We start from the raw sequence: 21,642 nt of genomic DNA, 5'->3' as shown, positions 1-21,642 counted from the left end.
TGTAGTAGTTTAAAATCCAGTTGGAGAGAAAGACTATTTAAAAAAAATATAAGAAGTAGTCTACACTCATGGGTAATGAAACAAATTAATATCATCACATCATGGCTAGGCTTCGCGAAAGAAGATTTGGGAATGGCACTACCCACGCTTGCTGCAAGAGTGCTGGTGGCTAAAATGGCCGATGAGGGATAGGCAAGTCCAGTCACAGCGGAACGTCTCCTTTGGTGATATTGGCGAGGAATGGTTCTTTCTATGTTGCCTTTTCTCCTCAAGACTGACTCTCCGTGCGTTCTCAAAGGAAGCAGCAGCGTCGTGAATGGTGTGTCTCCATGAATCCCAATTGGAGGCCAGAGTGGACCATTGGTGGCAGTCAATATGGCCAAGGCTGAGGTGTTGTTTCAGGGAGTCCTTGTATCTCTTCTTTGGGGCTCCTCTCTTGCGGCAGCCAGTGGTGAGTTCACCATAGAGCACAATCTTCGGAAGGCGGTGATCCTCCATCCTGGAGACGTACCCTGCCCAGCACAGCTGCGTTCTCATCAGCATGGCCTCGATACTGCTGACCCCTGCCTGTTCAAGAACAGACACATTGGTCACGTAATCAGATCAGTGGATGTTTAGGATTGAACGGAGGCAGCGCTGATGGAAGCGTTCGAGAAGCCGCAGGTGGTGGCAGTAGATGACCCATGATTCAGACCCATATAAGAGAGTAGACAGAACAATGGCTCTGTAGACACTGCTCTTTGTACTTTTCTTCAGGTGTTTATTGGACCAGATTCTTTTATGGAGTTTTCCAAAGGCTCTGTATGCCTTTGCTAGCCTGTTGTGTATCTCTTTGTCGATCTTACCATCTGAGGAGATGATGCTTCCCAGATAGGTGAACTGCTGGACTGACTTAAGCTCAGCAGCCTCTGCAAAGCAGGATGTTAAGCGCTGCAGAGCTGCTTCTGTGTGAGCAATGAGGGTGGCATCACCAGCAAAAAGCAGGTTAAAAGAGCTTGACAGGTATTTGAGATCATGTAGTGATAGGACAGTGGGGATCAGAGCAGGGGTCAGAGCTGAGATCTGTGTAATAAATCAGTGTTATGGCCCATTCACTTTCAAAAGGCCAAGAACATGTGCTGAAGCGCTATATGTAAACACAGGATTTATGCCTAGATTTCTGATCAAAGCCAGAGCACTGATGTAAGACACTGCATCAGTTTCTTGTATGAGTCAGCAGAGATGTGATAATGGGACCTCTGTGTGAGTCTTAGTATGGCACTTGGCATCCTAGAATGAGACAGATGGATACACCCTGTCTAGTGATAGGAAGGTTATCACCTCAAAATTTAATGCATAATAACATTCAGTTGAATAATATCTTCACTGGAAATTCCGATGTACCATAATTATCCCTCATTCTCTATAGAGCTTTTCCCCGTGACATTTCTGTGTCCTTCGCTGAATCTTTTATTGGGCAAAAGTTACCTACTATGTTAATCATTGCTAGTTCAACTTGCTAACAGCTAAGGTCATTATAGGGGAAACTTCAACAACTGTGAAATAGGTCCTTTCTTGCCATTCCCTCTGACAGCCTGTGAATCCACACAGAAATGCTAGGTTTCTTTTTTAAATACTACCAATTAATACAATTTTAAATAGGAAATTATTCCTACAGATTGAGTGAAAACCAATGTAAAACCCTAAGTTCAAAAATAAAGCCACCTGCTTTGAAAGGTGCAATTTTGTATATTAAATGGCTTTAAATGAGGTTGCATTATATATATAGGGAATGGTCTTGAGAATTTCTTGAGGCACTTTTCTTCTATTCTTGAAAACTGCAGCCTGCAAGCAAAGCTGCTTTTGACTTCTGTTTTATGTGTCTAAGTAGAGGTAGAATTGTTTGCTGAAAAGTCATTCTTCAGATGTTCAAAGAGATTCCCTATCTTTTACATTTTCTGATTAATAACAAAGAAATGACATTTCATCCTTCCTAGTGTTACAGTTTGTAATTCAGTGGTAAATATGACAAAAGGTTCTGTGTGCTCTGTGATCTTGAGGCCTCATAGCATGCCAGAGAATTACTGTTTTGACATCTACATTTTCATTTAATCTTTCCTGACATTGTGTGTAAATGTAAATGTATTTCTTGCAATTGTGAAGGGAAACTCTCTAAAATACAAAATTAATTTAAACTAATTCAGCATTACTTTCTTGAGGCCTTAGATAGTCTGACACTATATGTATGAGAAATGCAGCATGCCCTATTCATGTGCAAAAATATAGGGGCTGCTCCATTTTGTATTAACTAAACACAAAATGCTAACATTTTGAAGTAAAATAAAAGTGCAAATATATATTCCAGAGAATGTTTCAGAATTTAGGGCTGGCTGCTGGATAGATAAGCCATTAACTCTCATGTACAGTCCCCAGAGTCTGTTCTCTGCAAAAGATGTCAGTAAACCACTGACAACTGAAATTGTTTTTAAAATGGTAATACATACACTGTTGTTTTACTCTAGATTTCACCACCTCTTTATTTTGAGTTTACTTAACTGTAATAATGTAAGTAATGATGGTGATTCCTTAACAGGAAAACAAGCAATATAGAGTTCTGAGTCAAATGCCCTAACATCCTCAGGTTGCACCAGAGAAGGTTTAGATTGGATATTAAGAAAAAATTTCCTGCTGAAATGTGGTCAAGCATTGCAACAGGCTTCTCAGGGAAGTGGTGGAATCACCATCCCTGGAAGTGTTCAGTAAACAGACAGATGAGGTGCTAAGGGACATGGTTTTGTAGTGGACTTGACAGTGTTGTGTTAATGGTTGAACTCGATCCTAGAGGTGTTTTACAACCTTAATGATTTTATGATTCTATGAAATTAAAATCACAGCTAGGAATAAGCATAGGTGGGCAGTTTCAGAATGATCACATAATTGGGTTTGTTTTCTCGTTAAGAAGTATTGTGCTGTGATCATTATGAAATAGTTACCACATAAATAGGCAAGTGATTTCATGATCTGGCATTGAATATGGAACTGCATAGTAGGAACAGTAAAATAAGGAAATGCTGAACAAAGAGAGAAACTCAGTATATAATGGATAGTCTCTAAGACTGTGAGTGCTATAAGCAAAACCAGTCACCCAGGATAATGCTAGCACTTGTGGTCGAGGGAAATTTCATCTTGTCTGGAAGGCATGAGTCATGTCATATACTTGTAGAGAATTTTGTAGCAGAGTAAATGTCCATGAACTAGACCGTGTGCCTTTTTATTCTCTCTACTGGCTTCAAGTGCTTTCACTCTATCTTGCTTTTAAGTTGTGCTTTTGGTGGAAAGGCAACTAGACTGTTTAACTTGCTGCAAGCAGAACAATCGCATATATATTTGTGGAAGCAAAGTCTGTTATGCTCAAGTCCTTTAAGAAGAAAAATAAAAATATCTTTCTTTTTTTTTTCTTTTTTGCCAAAGCTATTAAAGTTTTGTCTCAGCTATGCCAATCTGTCACTGCAGCTGTCAGCGTGATGCCTTTCCTTCAATGCACGGAGATGGTTCAGCTGAAAGCGCTGCTTCTAGTCAAGGGGAGGAGAAAGGTCTCTGCTGGGAGCAGGAGCTATAAGGCTGACAGCCTGCATGGTACACTGTCAGCTTATTATAATGCTTAATGTGTAGGTAAGGATTGAGGCAGAAAGGACAGTGAGTGAGGAATAGGTATAAACAGGATCACTCAATTCACTGCACTCAGTAATATTCACTCTTCTGATGATTGGTTTGGTTTTCTTTTGCAGCTGGGAAAAGGTCAGTAAAGTGTAATTTAGTGTCTTGGTTAAGAGTGCAGAGCAGGTCAAAGGGTAGAGCCAGGAATAAAGTCATTATCTTCTACAAAGCTGTTTCTTCTTCTCACCCATTCTCAAACCTAGATAGAGAGTACATGTATGTATATATATATATATATATATATATATGTGTGGGTATATACATGGTGAGATGAGGCAGTGCTGTCTCAAAGACACAGTAGGCAGAGGTTCTTAACAGAATCTAGATATTTTTTGCATGCATTTGTTAATTTATGCACAACTGAAAGTCCTGGTTAGTAGATTTGTCAGTGTTCTCCATCAGAAGTACAGGGATATCTGAGTACCAGTGCATTTGACATGTTTTCAAATGAGCACAGATAGATCCAAGAAGGTAAAATCTTTCTGGCTCCCTATTGATGTTGACCATCTCTTGTCTTATCCCTTCAGTAATATCACTGTGATTACAGGACTATTTCGATGCCATTGTGTACTCCATGGCTAGTGCTATATTTAGGGCTCTTTCCAGTGACTGTAAACTATCTTCTCGACTTTGCATGATTGAAGTCTCTTATTTTTCTTTAAAGCATAGCTACAAACAGGGCCCAGATAATAAAATCATCTCCATTTCCTGCACTTTAATCCAATGTTGGAGATCAGAAGGTTAGTGTTCTTCAGATTACCATATATCAGAGACTGAAGCAAAAAGTTTGTATTAAATAATTTTTGCATTATAAAACCCCCAATAACTCCCTCCCAAAAAAACTAAAATGACAGATCATCACACAGATGTACTGTCCCACACATGCACACACACAAACACATGCACAGATACGAACAGGAGGAACAGCAAAGGAAAATGCACTGATGGTATGAGTTGTGAGAGTGGTTGTAGTCACTATATCCATCTGAAACTATTGCTCTGTGATTTTTTTTCATGCCCACCCATCTGATCAGGATAAATGTCCCAGTAGCAGAAAACAATCAATTTGATAGTTTAGTTCAGTTCTTCCAATGAGTAAAAAATACAGAGAGAACAGTGTTGAAAAGAACCCTAAGAGGTACTCTCGGTTGAAAAGTAATTCTTTAGAGACTCTGTAGAAGGGCCAGTCAGGGAAAGATCACATCATTCAAAGGAGAAACTTCAAATGCTGAGACTTACACTGTGGAAGGGGTGATGGACCAAATGATAACCTGGAGATTAAGATTAGCTAGGAAGCTAATGAATGGAAGCATCCTGGTACGTACCTCCAGGAAGTCTTGTTAAGACTCATGAAGGACAGAGGGAGGTGATTACACAGAGCAAGGTCAATTTACAAAGGTTAGACTTTGCCTTGCCAACCTAACAGCTTTCTATGATGAGCTCTGTGGATGAGGAAAAGTCCGTAGATGTCATTTGCTTGATTTTAGCAAGGCCTTCAGCACAAATTCTCAGTTCAGCCACATGAGAGAGAAACTTAATGACTTACTAGAAGATGAGTGGGACACTGGCTAGAACACCAGATCCAAAGGGTAGTGGTCAGCAGCTCAAAGTTCAGTTACTGACATCAAGTTTTTGTGGTGTTCACACGGAATTGATACAGGTGCTAATGGTGTTTGTTAACATTTTCATTAATAATTAGAATGATTACCTAGAGTGCGCTGTCAGAAAGGTTTGAAATAACACCAGACTGGGAAGAGCAGATGATACATTGGACAGTTGCTGTTAAAAGAAATCCCAATAGGCAGGAGAAACAGGCTGAGAGGTACATCAGAGTTCAATGGAAAGGAAAAGGAGTTCCTGCCCCAGGACAGAATAAAACATGCAACAGTCCTAGTGAGGCACAGTCCAGCTAAACTGCAGGTTTATGGAGTGGAGAACAAGTTGCACATGAGTCAGCCATGTGCCCTTAAAGTGGTTAAGGCAAATGGCAAAGTGGGTTGCACTAGTAACAGCCTGGACTGCAGTTTGAGGGACAACAATCATCACCTGCCACACTGCATTTGGGAGTACTGTGTCCAGGTCCAGGATCTCCACTGTGTCAAAGTGTGTTGGGCAGAGAAAAACCAAGATGGTGGTACACACCACAGTGAGCTGCTGTGAGCACAGAATGTTGAATGAAAGATAAAACTCAGTTTGTTTGCCTTGGAGAAGAGTAGTCTGTGGAAAGAATCTATTTGCTGTCTTCAACCATCTGAGGAATGGTTAGAGAGGGCTGCAGGATGAAGAATGTTCAGGTTCTGCTTCTGCTCACAAGAGAAAGGAATAACTGAGTTTTCAAAAGAAATTCCAAGTCCCCTAAAAGCTATTTTTTGTAGTGTTCCTACAGTTTCTAGTTTCTGATTTGTTTAGCTTTACTTCAGGAAATTCTGATACAGATATAAGTCTTTATTCTCAGTAGGTTAGAATAGATTGGTGTCGATATGATAATGCTTTGGAAAATTACTTCGGAAAGATATTTCTTATTTTATTAGATATTGCTTTTTAAATCAGTGGAAAAGTCTTTTATTCTGAAAATTGCAATCTTTGTTTATAGTTGGTAATAGACCAACGCAGTAGGTAAAAATAAAAAGAAGATAAAATCAAAAACCCAAGCTTTTTCTTCTGTAGCAAATGTAGCACTTTTTAAGTGTATGGACCTAAGTATTCATGAAAGTAAGAACTAATATTCTAAAATCCTTTGTTTAACCTTCAGTGATAATACAACTATATTCCATATGCCTAAAGCTAGAAAATGTTATGATCATATGGCCTTCAGTTTTTACCTATTGCTTCAGTGTGTCCAGTTTTATGGGACACAGTGAGAATAACTGGGTATGGGCATATAATGTCTTCAGATACTAAGCATTTTAATATTCAATTGTACCTTACCATGAAAACTGGTACATGCCATGAAATCTAGATGCACCAAATTGCAACATTTCAGTTTTTATTCATGGCTTACATGGTTGTATAGAAATAATGGCATTGATCAGCAGTAGGTGTTGTATAATAACATTCAATTTCTTTGAACACAGAATTATCTTTCAGTAATCGCACCAAAACTGGAAAAAAAATAAAACTTCTCACAGTATTTTTGTTGCACTAATGTCACATTCTTAATTTGGATCGTTATGTAGGTTTTGCAATCATGCAGTGAATATATGACAATAGAAGTAGGATCAGTGTTTTCAGTAGTGCTGTGTTCGTGCCTACCATGCACAAAGAGATGCTGTGGTCTGTACAAGTTTAAAGTGCAGACATTGACAAATAGACAGTGTAGTTAAATAGAACTAGTAAGCTACTGTGCTAAGCATTAGTCTTTTCACCAGCCTAATACAGTCTTTGCTGCCCAAGCAGGCACTAGTCAGGCAGAGAAGGGGTGCCTTTCATCATTTTTTGAACTATACTGACTACATGTTGATCTTTCCTCTTGAGTCCTTGAGTTATTAACAGTCTCATCTCAGCAGTCCTGCCTCAGTGTGACATTTTACTGATGGTGCTTGCCCCTGGCCTATACTTCCTCACACCTCTCTAGTTTTCTTTAGAGTCTGAGCCAAGATGATGCAGCTGGGTCAAATCAGAGCTCAGTCTTGGATGTGTAGCAGTGAATCCCAGCTTGGGAAGAGGAAGAGGTTAGGGCATTTCAAGTGGCTGGAAACTAGCCTGGATATGTTCTTCATCAATAAGTTAAAGAACAGGCTGGGCAGTTTCACAGAGTCACAAATCTTTTCACCTGGGTCTATATTTCAATCTGAACGTCAGCATACGAACTATGCAGAATACATAGGCTTGACATAAATATCATAGTATATGTGCATCTGCATATGCTTCATACTTATATAATACTTCTAAGCAGTGTAAACATTAAATGTTGAGGTTTATCCTCTGTAAAGGTCCTGGTTTTGCTCATACACAAAAGGTGGACTTATAAGGTAGGGAAGCTGAAACCTTCAATCCCAACATCTCCTAATTGTAAACTGAATACAAGAGGTTTCTTACAGTTCTACTAAAAAATGAATTACTAGTTATTTTATATTCAGGATGTGATCCAAAGCATAATGAAATTGAAAAGACCACAGTGGACTGTAGTTTGGAGACTGAGAATCTATTTTCTTCATCCTTAATTGATTGAACAGTACCCAAGTTATGTACTGTTGTACAATTTTAATTCAATAGAAGGAAGGGCTTTTATGCTTTTAATTTAATGTGTCATTATGAGTATTTCAATATTAATGAATTTCAGGTCTTTAAATTTATTAATTTGTTTTCTCTCTTTTTTTCTTTTTTTCTCTTTCAGGCAAGCCCTGCCCCTATAATTGTCAACACAGACACCTTGGACACAATCCCTTATGTAAGTATTAAGGGTTTTTTTCTAGTTAATATATAGAGTTTGTTCATTTTCAAATAGAAATGCTGTTCAGTATCACATAGAAGTTATAAATAAATTTTAAAATTAATCCTGTCTTTTGCAATTACACAGTTAATTATTTTCTAGAGAAAATCAGGAATTATAATTTCATTCAGGTGAATTATAGCATATTATATATGCATAGTTTGTTGTTTATACATGAACACATAAAGTATAACCTACTAAAACTAGCCTTTCTTTGAAAAAAAAAGAAAAATTATTTCATTAAGGCTGTCCTACTTACCAGGGATATAAAGTATGAATATTTCCTTTCAGAGCAGTGTGCCCTCCACTAACTTATTAGGAAGATACCTAGATTCAGTGTAATATTAAAATCGTGCAACCAGCTCTTCATTTGTCTGTCTATACTTCTTTTGTAGATAAAAGTTGCTTAAGAGAAATAACAGCTCAAACTAATTGAGTTGATATTTTCTTATTAATGTCTCATCTTTTTATGACCTCTAGGAAAAAAAGTTACCCTAAAATAAATGCATGTTTCTTAGAGTTTAAAAAAATCTGTTTTTCTTCAAAAGTTGATATTAATGTCATTTTAGACCATAAAATCAAATATAGTTGAAGATAAAGGACACAGAGAAAGACAAAGCTCAGACATCACAAAGAGAGTAACAGGCTGAAATGATTAGAAGCAAGAAAAGCAAGTAGCACAAAGCTTGCCAGCCAATCTTTCTTCTTGCATTATCTTAGTTATGTTTATAAAACTCCTAATTAATGTCTCTCATCTTTCATATTTTGTCCACTTCTGTTTCTTATGATACCAGTGCACAAGCCTAATTATTTATCTACCTACACCAATCATGTTGCTGGGTTCTGTCTTTCAGAAGACTATTGATGATGAAGGGATTTAATAGGGGTTGTCCTGGCCATTACTGATAATTGATAAAACTTAGAAACTATGGTGCAGAGCACATGTAGAGATTACAGCCAAGAGCAATTTAGAAGAATGACAGTGCTGTAAAACAGAAGAGAATTAAATCTCTTGTTGGGAATATCAACCATTGGGAATGGTGGAAAAGTTAAATAAAATTTCTCTGTTCATTTGCATTCAGCTTTCTTAAAAGACTTCCTATCATTTCTGTCTCAGTTTTCCATCCTAACATCAGAACCATCTGCTATGGTCTCACTTTCAGTAGGTCTGTCCGGCTTTTCTCCTGTTTTTTGATGAAACATTTTACACTTAATGTTTTCTTGTTCTTCCAAGAGAGACACTGGGAACCACAGTTCTCATTTTCAGTGCTGGGCCTGTGCCCAGGATGCTCTGCAGCTACAGTGCTAGAATTGCTAAGTACAGATGTAATTCCACTAGTGACAAGATGCTCAATCTTTATGATTTATTCCCATAACACAGTCTATCAATACTTACACAATTTTATGCCTTGTTCATACTAGTGTTCCTTTCTCTTAAACAATAAATAACAAATGACCAAGCACATTCAAGAGTAATATTGACAGTAGACTGAGAAGTGTCTGTGGGCTATTTCAGTCTCCAACACATGATGTGAACTAGATAAATAAACAGAAGGTTCTTATTATAGAAATAGGCAACTCTGAATTAGTCATCTTGCTCTTACCTGGTGCCTCGGAAGAGTTATTTCTCTTAGATATAAGACAGAGCAGCACTGTCATAGAGGGACTTATTTAGACTAGCCAATAAGAAAGGTCAAGATGAAGTGTATCTGCTGAGCCCAGGCCACCATAGTGCCCACAGGATTTGGGGTTTCTGCCTTAAAAATAGGTATTTCCTTATGATCTGGATTCCTTATGATGTCATTCTCTAAAATGAGACATAAACTATGAACAAATGACCTCTTCCTCCAAACTAGTAATTTGGAGAGTGGGCTGGTAGACCTGTGTTGTCCTTTTTGCTACCAGGAGTAATTCAGTTTAATTTATTTTGGTTTCATTTTATGGTATTTCCTTTACTAGGAAGCTGCTGTAGTCCCTGGGCCAGATACATGTTTGCTTGTGTGTGCATCCCCTCCTAGCCCAGGGAACCTCCCTAAAACAGGTTTAGTGACAGCACGTGGTGGGTTGACTCTGGCCAATAGCCCAGCACCTTTGTCACTCCTCTCTGATGTGGCTCAGGAAGAAAATAAAGAGATAGACAAGCACAGTTGTCTGTCAAGGTAAGGGCAGTTAAATAGGGAAAGCAAATACTGCATGTACAGGCAAAGCAAAATAATTCATTCACTGCTTCCCATCAGCCATCAGATGTTTTGACTTTTCCTGGAAAGCAAGGTTTCATCATGTGTAGCAGCTGCCTGGGAAGACAAATGTCATAACCATGAATGTTCGCCTTCCTCCTCCTTCCCCTGAACTTTTATTGCACAACACCATATGATATGGAATATCCCTTTGGTCATCTGAGTCAGCTGTCCTGTCTGGGTACCCTTTCAATCCTTTATCCACTTCCAGCCCACTTGCTACTGGGACAGGAAGGGCAAAATGGGAAGGTGAGGAAGCATTGATGCTGTGCAAGCTGGGTTCAGCAGTAGCCAGAACTGGTGTGTTATCAACATTATTTCAGCCACACACTGAATCACAGCTCCACATGGGCTACTGTGGACAAAATAAACTCCATCCCAGAAAAACCCAGTACAGCCTACAATATGTGTGAGTCCTGCAGTACAGCTTGTAATATTATGGAGTGTTAGTGGGGGTCTGTCTTTCTCTTAAATATTTGGAAATTTAGAGACAAATTTTCTGAACCAGATGAGCTAAGTTCATGATTATGCAGCCACCGTCATATGATTTATTTTACAGGAAATAAAATTGAGTAGATATGCCCTAATTTTTTTTTCTGGACAAGTCAGTTCAGAGAGATAACAGAAAGCTAGATTTAATTATGATTTTTGAAACCTGAACATGGGTCAAGCAGCTGCTTTTTCAGCACTGTCAGGACTTTCACACATGCCTGGAGGAAGACTGTAACTGCCTGGGGGCATCTTTGGTGAATGTTTAGGTATCCTTAGAGTTAACTAGCTAGTTATTAGTGCTTCTGCTTTTTTTTTTTTAAATGCCATAAAACATCTAATACTATGAGGACAAATTATTTTATGGATCAGAGAATGAAAGTTAAATTACAATATTTTCTGTCCAAATCTAAAAGCAACCTTGATGTAAATGGACATAAAGCCATTGATCCTCTCTCATAACTGTAGGGCGTCTTAAACAGCCAGAAATTCTGATCTTAGGTATAGTATAGTATAGTATAGTATAGTATAGTATAGTATAGTATAGTATAGTATAGTATAGTATAGTATAGTGATCTTAGGTCTCTGCTGTTTGTCCATGATATTCAGCTCCTGTTGACAAAGTACCCTTCAAGTTCAGGAAGACTGAATGGGAAGAACTGGGAGAAAATTTTAAGATCTTACTGGTGTTCACATTGTTTTTTTCATATCCTGTCTTCTTCCAGTCTTAGATGATTCTCCTTTAATTCTTTCTATTGAATGTGCCTTCCACAAATCTAAGTTCCATTTCTAAATCAGTTTGTTAAATAAAATTAAAATGCAGGTGAATGCATAAGCTAGGTACATCTCAAAAATTGTTGACATAGTAGTTTTTATTTCTGACTGTTGAATTTTTCTAAGATGCTTTTCATGACAACTAGTCAATGCTGTCTGCTCATATATTTGCAAAAGAAAAAAAAAAAAACAAAAAATTCTGCTTAAAAAATAAAACAACATATAGTTTTCCTTTAGTAAAATCTGTTTTTTATTAAATAATGGTAATTTTCATTGTGTTTACCATAAAAGTTAAATAATAAATTTTATACTATGCAGAAATTATTTCTAAATTTAAACACTGACATAAGTGTTTACTTTCAAAGTTTGATGAATCAAAATGGTATTTTTTTTCTGGCATTACTATTCTTAAATGTATGTATGTATATATGGCCAAACTTCGCGAACGAAGATTTGTGAAGGGCTCTCTCCACGTGGGTGTGCCCTTCCAGCCTGCTCAGTGGATTTTTTAGGTGGGGCACAGCGTGCACAGAACTGGCCCCACCATTTAAGTCCCAAGGTCCATCTGCCACGGCCAAGCGAGCTTGGACAGTGACAGTGAAGTCCTTGGGACTTGTCTACAGCACCCGGTACTGCAACCAGGGCTGACCCTGCTGAGCATCCAAGATCTGACGGGATCGAATGGCAGGGATGCATTGAACTGCCCGGTATGGTCTCCACTGAGACTCGATCTCACGGCCTTGTGATCAGAGTCTGGAGTGCTCACCATTACACCACGGGACCGCCCCCTATTCTTAAATGATAGCCTGATAGATCCGTAAATAAGGTCAGACTATTTTTAGTGTTGTTCCATGCCAGATGGAGATGTCTCGTGATTTCATTGGGCTGTTGGCTCAACAGCATGAGAAACCTGTCTCATTGTTTCATTTTACACAATGTACCTTTGATGCATTTCCATTTCATTAATAGCTCTGCCCATCCTCCCTTGCCATCTTGCTCCAAAAATCCCTAAGTATTTTCAAAAAAAATTCACAAAGCATGTTCAAATGTCATGTATCCATTGGTCCACTAGAGAGAAATTTCCCTTTTACAGTTGATACACCACTGGCAAACTTAGTGATTTATCTCATTAACACGCTAATGATTTAAAATCACATTATTAAACGTTTTGCTACTATTGATATTCTTCAAACCTTTCAACTCAATAGTATGGGAAAAAATCATCCTTTGCTTTTCTTAAATGGGATAAAACAAAATGCCTTATTCTATTATAGTGTATAGTATGTCTTATAATTTGGGCCTGCAGCAAATAATAGAAGAAACAGTTAATTAGTTTTTTCCTAGGTTCAGTGGTTTGAAAACTTTGGCTCACCAAGATTTGGACGTGGGAATAAATTTGATAGGAAGCTTCGATAGTACAAAACGAATTATTCTGTGGCATTTTAAGCACAATTAAACATTTGTGGGAGTTTGTTTGTTCTGTATTTTTCAGCTGTAAATTTTAGATCTCTTTGTATAATGAGAAGCATTAATTTAATAACATATGAATCATCTCATTTTCTCTGTTGCACAGAATAAGCCTTATTTATTTCTTTTTTAGTTTCCAAAAAGCTGCATAGTTTGGTTATAAGTAGTTATTAGGCTGGCTTTGCTGTATCACTTTCAAAAATTGAAGGGAACCTTTCTGTTTATTTTATGATAGAATTTTATTTTATTTTCATCTTAACAAAAATCTAACATAAATTCACTCAGGTACCGTGGTTGTTCCCTTCCTCCCCCATCTTGTCACAATGATTACTATTTTATTACGAGTTATTTTATTACTGGTTTTCTCTGCTAACTGTTCTGCCTATGATGAATTTTGTGCAGATATACTCAAGTTGTTTCCTGAAGAAGTAATTTTCAGACTATGTAGCTTATGTTTTTGTGAGCTGTAATCAAATCGTTGGATTGTTTTACACATGCCTGAGTGTGGCTACGCAGATGGCTGAGCAGCTGTTTTGGTGCATCCCTTCTTAGGGACACTGTGAGCTCAGACCCTTCCTGGAGTGTGGCAGTGCCCTATGACAGCTCCTGCCCAGGCAAGTGTGGGGGCCATGATGATGCCAAAATGGGGAGCTTAGGAAAATTTTCAGCTTTCCTCCCTGTCATCCAACCATTGCACCTGGCTCTAGCACTAGGAGGAGGTATATTCAAGCTTAAACAAAGGCTGACAAGAAAAATAAATTCTTCCTTTCTGATGTTATGAATGGTATAATGCACTTCATTCTCAAGTGACAAGAAACAACATTTTATTGATATAAGACAGTGAGTTAATGAAGTCCAGTGGGAAATGTGGCAGTGGTTTAACAGAATCAATGGCAAGGTACACTTGAGTATTTACTGCCGAGAGAACAGTCAGATAAAATTTTCAGGAAGATCTCCCATTGACTCATAAGATTCAGAAAAGACCCCGTTGGATTCCAGACTTGTCAGAGGCAAGTTTATGTGCAGCTGGGTCTGCACTTGGTCTCTGACTGAACCAATGGTTTATATCTAAAGGCTTATATATGCCCAATCACAGAACCAATTATTTTGGAAAAGACCTCTAAGATCATCAAGTCCAAGCTTTGACAAAACCACCATGTCAACTAGACCACTGCACTAAGTGCCATGTCCAGTCTTTTATTAAACACCTCCAGGGATGGTGACTCCATCACCTCCTTGGGAAGTCCTTTCCAAATTTTAATCACCCTTTCTTTAAGATTGTCAGGTTTCAGTGTGCTTATTGCCAATTCACTTACTGAGTATCTGCTGTGATAAGGATTCTCTCAACCTTGAGGAGTAACCTTGAGAGGCATCCCTACTCAAGGGGAGATCCTGGTGTGCAGCTCACTGCCATGCAGGAGAGTTCAGCAGTCCTTGGGCTTTTCACTACCCAAGAAATAAGAAGATTGACTCATATTTGCATGCTGAACACCGATGTTACTTTCTTCCAAATTTGCCTTGAGTTGACCACCAATGAACCCTTGCCTATTGTGTTGTTAACTGTTTCCTCAAATCCACTTTGAGCCAGATTCAGCCATCAGGTCCCGATACATCCATGACTGACCACCACTTGTGGTTATCAGTTGAGCAGCATTACCATTATGGAATATAAAGGTCAGGCTGGGGGAGAGGACCAAAGAGCCACATCTGACTGTAATAAGAATAGGGAAAATATGAATATTTCTGAGAGACACTCAGTCCTCTAAAGGCTTCTATTGGATAACACAAATGTAAGTACAGCCTAGACCTAGATAATAAACTGGAGGAGGGAGGTGGCCTTATTTGCTGATGACACCAAGTTGGGAGGGAGTGTCGACCTGCTGGAAGGCAGGAGGGCTCTGCAGAGGGATCTGGATAGACTTGAGAGATGGGCTGATTCCAATGGGATGAAGTTCAACAAGGCCAAGTGCCGGGTCCTGCACTTTGGCCACAACAACCCCCTGCAGCGCTACAGGCTGGGCACAGAGTGGCTGGAGAGCAGCCAGGCAGAAAGGGACCTTGGAGTACTAATTGACAGGAAGCTCAACATGAGTCAACAGTGTGCCCAGGTGGCCAAGAAGGCCAATGGGATCCTGTCCTGTATCAAAAATAGCGTGACCAGCAGGACCAGGGCAGTGATCCTTCCCCTGTACTCTGCATTGGTGAGGCCACACCTTGAGTATTGTGTTCAGTTCTGGGCCCCTCAGTTCAGAAAGGATATTGAGGTGCTGGAGCGAGTCCAGAGAAGAGCAACAAGGCTGGTGAAGGGACTGGAGCACAAGTCCTATGGGGAGAGGCTGAGGGAGCTGGGGTTGTTTAGCCTGGAGAAGAGGAGGCTCAGAGGTGACCTCATCACTGTCTAGAACTACCTGAAGGGAAGTTATAGCCAGGTGGGGGCTGGTCTCTTCTCCCAGGCACTCAGCAATAGAACAAGGGGGCACGGGCTTAAGCTCTGCCAGGGGAAATTTAAGTTGGATATCAGAAAAAAATTTTTTACAGAGAGAGTAATCAGGCATTGGAATGGGCTGCCCAGAGAGGTGGTGGATTCACCATCCCTAGAGATCTTTAAATGCAGATTGGACGTGGCGCTGGGTGCCATGATCTGGTAAATGAACTAGAGTTGGACCAAGGGTTGGACTCGATGATCTTGGAGGTCTTTTCCAACCCAATCGATTCTATGATTCTATGATTCTATGATTCTATATATTTCTTCAGTAAAGCATGCCTTGTGCCGTTACATAATTAATATTAAATGTCATATGTGACTATGGCTTATGAGCAAATTTTTCAAGACAGTGGTACTAGAGGAGTAAAAAGAAATTTTTGTCTAAAAGGCTAGGATCTGAATTTTTACAAAATTAGGAAGTATATGGAGTTGTTGGGGGGTTTATTAATAGTATATTAAAATACATAAAAATACCATCATGTAAATGTATATCTATTTTTTCCCATTGACTTCTCTTCAGAATAAATTTGGTGCTTCTCTTTTAATTAGTTTGATCATAGTCTAGAAAATCAGATTGCACATCTTATTATCTCAAATGACTCCTTCATTTTCCAGATTGTTAACCACTGGTTTTGGTTGGTTATGGTTTACAGTCATCTTTCAGCCTGTCAGTAAATGTGGATTACAATGGAAAAGCTAACACTGGTAGAACTTTGTGCTAGTTTTTAAAAGCTGGGTTGGCTTGGCTTCCCTGTTTTGGCCCTTTGAATTGTATCACAGCAATGTTGTTTGCCCTGGCAATCACTGCTGTGTTCTGCATGCCATTGTTTATGCAGTGGGATAAGAGGTTTTTCTTTTATAATAGTAGTATTGACAAGATTGATTTAAATAATGTTTATAAAATATTTTGTGATAATTAGTGAAAAAGGTGCTTCATCATACAAGACTAATGAACATAAAACAACTCCACTTAAATGTGCAAAAATGGAAAATTTTTCATCCTGCTGTCTGATGACCTAAATGGATTCTAGTATGATGGATAGCAGAAAAAACATGCTGTTTCTTTTGAAAAGCCAAAGTAAAAGTACAGAATGGATCTCATGAATCTGATTTATTTTGCCTTTATTTCATATCCATTGTTTTTCCACCTGAAAATCAATGTTTCAAACCTTTTCAAATACACAGTTTAGAAAGGAACATCTTTTAAAAAAGAGCCCAAGTGATACTGAAGTAAAAATGCAATTGTTTTTAGTGAGTTTCTCTTTCAAATTCTGGATGCAATTTTTAATATTTAAGCTTCATCAAAGACATCATTTTTAACTAAGGGAAAAAGCAACTCTTCAAAGTAAAGTAACTTCAGGATTTTAGGTGATTATCTTTATTTTCCTCAGGAATGAGCACTACTTTGCATATTTGAATGCTACATATCATATTGCATAAAAAATCAGAAAACCTTCATTATGTGGATGTAGACAGAATTATCAACATCCTATCAATCCAACAAGTAAAACTATCCTTTGTTCACGTTATCTAATTATTCCTTCACACTTCTATTCTGCAAAATTATAATACTTTCCACTTTCAATTTCCTGTGCATAATGCTGGACTTTAGATTCAATCAAGAAGTTCTTTCTGTAGATGTTTGAAATGTTGCCATTAGCAGACTGAGAGAGAGAAGCTTATTGAACTGTAGAGAGCACATCATGCCCTCATTCATGTCCTTCTGCTTCAGGTGGACACAGCATAGAGAATATGTACCACTTCATGCTTTCATGATTTGAACTGCTTGGAGTGTAAATACTTTAGCATTTCATCATGGATGTGCTTGAGAAGCAAATTCCCTACATTTACGAGTCGTAGTTAATGCTCTGAAGTTTAGGAAGCAGAGTTTTTGAGAAAAAACTAAACTTGATAACAGGCTTCTGGATACTTTCTACCCATTATCAGGGAGTCAGTCCTTTGGGTGACAATTTAATACACCCCTTGAAAGAGGTACTGTGCTTTGCTTTTGCAAGGCATGTTCTTGATGGGCTACTCTTCTTATCCTTGTAGCCTCTGCCGCAGGGAAACCAGCCACGTATTGCTCTATAAGGTTTTTTTTATCACTCTGAGAAAGATCATGCATGCAATAAACATGGGGGGAGGGGGGCAGGGGGGATGGTATGTAAATAACCCTCCTCTACATTCAGCTATACTTCATTTTTAGTTTGTCCTACATAATTTGTCCATGACATTGGCACACGCTGCAGAATGTGGAGTATGTTTGTTACGAGTTGTTTGAGGCACTTGAAGATCTGAGTCAGGCTAGAATTACATGGCCTGAATTGATCTAAAGTAAATGTAGTTTGAATTTGGTTTTGTCTTTCTCTCCATAGCCTTGAATGAACTTTTGGTTTTGTGTAATCTTTTTATATATTACACTACAGACCCACTGCTAATGTTACTGAATGCTGTAGCAGTAGGCTAAAATCAGCTGGGTTGGTAGGTTTTCAAGGTTCCAGTGGCTAATATATCCTCTTGAAAATATGCTTTTATAATAAAGTCCATGGTCTTAAACCATCAAACCCACTGTTTTTTGCTTAAAATGCTTCATTAGAATATATAAAATTAAGACTCATTGCAGGTGGATTGGAACTAGATAATTAAAGTCCTTTCCAACCTGTGGGTTGGAATTCTGTGATTCTAAGAAGTTGATTAAACTCTTCAAGTACACAAGACTACTTTTACACAGCAATAGCTTTATTTTGACTTACACTGTCATGAAGTCACAGTTCGGAATGAACTGGCAAACAGCATAAAGAGTGAACGTGAATAACTACACATGTATAGACTTAATTTCCTTGTGCTTCAAGTCAATGGCACTTTTAGGTAGATTTCCCTGGATTAGAAAGGTGTAGAACTAAACTGAAAGATGTCAGAAATTAAAGAAGAGCCAGCACAAATTTCACCATCTTAATAGTTTTAATTATACAAAAGGAAGAAAGCTTCCCCATTCCATAAGACTTCACTTTGGAGGATTTCAGATTAATTAGGCACAATTTAGAGTGCTACTGTCAGAGACAGATGTGTTCCTTTGACCTTGAATAATCTAAGAAGTAAAGAGAAAGTAATTGCTCAGTATTGAAGAGAAAGCTTATTTTGATGAAAAGTGGAAAAGAAAAATGCTCCTTTCATGTGTTACTGGAGATAGAATAGTTTTATTTCAATGGTGTTTCATATCTTTAGATTGAGGTATGTCTGAAAAATATTTTACAAGAACTCTTTCTTGTAATTTTAATTTTTTTTTTATGCCAAGAATTGTTTGATATTTTACTTTTCAGGCTACTTGTTAAAGTTCAGCCAATGCAAGGTTGTTAGCCTAGCGCTATGTAATGCAACATTAATAATAGCATTGGATAGAAAATATTTTCTTCCCTCATAATCTTTAATGTATTAGTCTTAACATTATCCACTGTATTTTTTATAGGAGCATTTTTTCATATTATTTATGTTAACCTTTAAAACATTTAAGAATAACTATAGCAATACAAAAACATCTCAGTGAACACCATTCTCTTTTAATAAAAATGCAAAATTAGCCATTTAAATGCTCTTTAATTTTCCTCTGTTAGCCAACGATTAGCTGATCGATGCTGTAAAACTAACACAACTTCAGCACAGTTTCAGCAAATATTCTGAAGTCAAGTCCCTCCTGTTGCAAGTTGTGAGTGTAGACTTTTGGAATATGACTCATTTCTAATCCACATTTTGCAGAATAAAACCCCATGCTAGTTTTAATGCAGTGATCTGGTGAATGAGCCTCAATAGTAAATTAGATTTGTTAATCAGTGTTTAGATGACCTAGCTTTCTGTATAGAGTAGAAAACCCAAATATGCCACAAATATCTGTTTTCCTGAGCTTAGAAATTGCAGCCCTCATAATTTTCTATAGAAAATTTACATAGTTTGAGGGTAATAGAAAGCAAAGATCATGTAAGGACTTGAGATAAACTTCCACTTTGTTGAGATTATGAATAAAAGGAAATGACAACTAAAGTGCATTTTTTGTATCTTACATATTCAATCAGCTGTCTAGTCATTTGTGCTTGTAAATTGTTCTGCATAAAGATGACGATAGTTTAAAACATTGGATTCTTTTTAGTCATAAATTATTTGTGCTGAATGCATGATATTTTATGTTAGCTAGGCAGAAAAACGTTACTGGATGTTGGCAAGTGTCTTTCTTTTACTCTGTGAACAGCTTAAGGGAGCAGAAGTGTGGTCATAAAATTAATCTTGTCTATTGTCCAAATTCAGGACTTGTACGTTTCAAAGGTGATGGAAAGGCAAGCATAGCACTCTGTGGTTTATCTTGAAACTATCAAGTTATACTTATTTTTCCAATAATGTGCATAGTGGAAGGTTGATTAATCACTCTGATTTCACCACAATCTCTTTAGTAGAAGCAGATATTTGGCATCTTAATAGTGCTCTTTCTTTTCCAAAAATTGTAAAAGCCTTCGACTGTCCATATGACATTTGGTTTTCCCCCAGAAGAGAAGTGTAATTTGCAGCTGGTGCTTTCTGTGCTGTTTCATTTGTTTTCAGAGGCATTGTGTATTACTTAGAAGTTGGTTTCTAAAATAAGTCAGAGAAGTGCTGTTCTTTCATTCTCCAGGCATTTGATTTTCATGTAGATGGCAAAAATATACTTTAGTTTATGAAACATTTTTTCATGTTTATTGACATTGTTGAAAATGTTCATCTTTCTTTCAAAATAAGGACCAATCTACAGGACATACTGGTCCTTAGTCAGGACTGGACACCCCTTTTTCATTTAAGTGTCTCAAATGAGACTTATCTCTGTATGCAGATTTATTGAAGGAAAATAAATTACACTTGACTTTCTCCCCAGTTCTTGAATTCCCCCTCTTTTTGATTTTAGGCTGTAACTACAACCTAGTTAATTTATATTTTATAGACATTCTGCTGCTTTACTATAGTTAAAGTTATAAAGTTGTGTGTAGGTCACCATCATATGAACTTTGAGCAGTTACTTATTTCCAAAAATTTTTCTAGCCTTTGTTCTTTCCCTACTGTTTCCTCATGAAGAATGGTTTTAAAAGATCATGAGAATATCTTTTCCTGCCACATGTCTAATGTTTCTGATTTAGTGAGAATAGGAGGTACACAGCAATAAACACGAGCTTGCAAGGGTAATTTTTTTCTCAGTTTAGCATTGCATGGTGTTGTAGTCTGTGATAGCAAATAATGCTCTATTTGAAGTGTATGTGGATGAATTATTGCAAGATGTTAGGGGATTGCTAAATTTGGTAGCCTGAGAGTCAAGGCTGTTGCAACTCCATGCCACAGTCTCAACCAGTAGTAGCAAGGCTCAGCCTGTGTTCCTACTAAGCACACACACAAGCAGAACACATATACAAGTATATATATGTCTGAAGAAAGCATAGCGATCAGTGCTCACACTAACAAAACCATCACCAGTGGCCTCACCATGTCCACCTTCCCCATGTGTGTGCATATATACGTGTGTACAATGTGAAAACTGATAGCAGCTGGATTTAGACACTTGGTCAGCTCAGGAGAGCTGGCCCCGGATCCTTGCTGTCCCAGAAACTGTCACATGGGCATGCAAGCACTTGAGGCTGCAACCCTTCTCTAGCTGCTGGTACAGACCCCTTTGCACAAACCAACGTAGAGACACCTGGAGGTTCTGTGATCCCTCCAGCATGTCAGATTCCTACAGTAACTGAGCTTATACCCACGGTCCATCCAGTAGTTGATTCTGGATCCTTGCTCTTACTCCTGCACAGTAAAACACACACACACACACACACACACAAATGGGTGTCTCCTTCAACCCCTGGATCCTAAAGTCTCTTGGACAATTGCCATGGAACCTTTGTCCCTTTGGTAGCCAACTTCAGTTGTCTTACTTCCCCTTATACACATGCCCCGCTGCCTTCTGACTGCTTCACCTTCCCCCACAACTAGCTGAGCTTGGTGTTTGCTGGCAATCACCCACTGGTATATGCATTCTCATGCACTCCAGCTGCTGGTAC

General features: G+C 38.2%; 1 protein-coding gene across 21 annotated transcripts in view; it reads left to right on the top strand.

The window, feature by feature from the left end:
- DLG2 (discs large MAGUK scaffold protein 2) overlaps window positions 1–21,642 on the top strand; it is a 1,023,852-nt gene that overhangs the window by 608,196 nt on the left and 394,014 nt on the right. For all 21 annotated transcript variants that reach the window (XM_071556365.1, XM_071556356.1, XM_071556345.1 and 18 more), the window contains one exon: window positions 8,033–8,086. In XM_071556365.1, coding sequence (XP_071412466.1) covers window positions 8,033–8,086 — 54 coding nt within the window. The remainder of the gene's footprint in view (window positions 1–8,032; window positions 8,087–21,642) is intronic.

This window comes from Pithys albifrons, chromosome 1 (assembly GCF_047495875.1).
Source record: "Pithys albifrons albifrons isolate INPA30051 chromosome 1, PitAlb_v1, whole genome shotgun sequence".
Lineage (NCBI taxonomy): Eukaryota > Metazoa > Chordata > Aves > Passeriformes > Thamnophilidae > Pithys > Pithys albifrons.
Note: the sequence above shows the minus strand (reverse complement) of the source record. Positions and strands in the feature narration are given on the sequence as shown.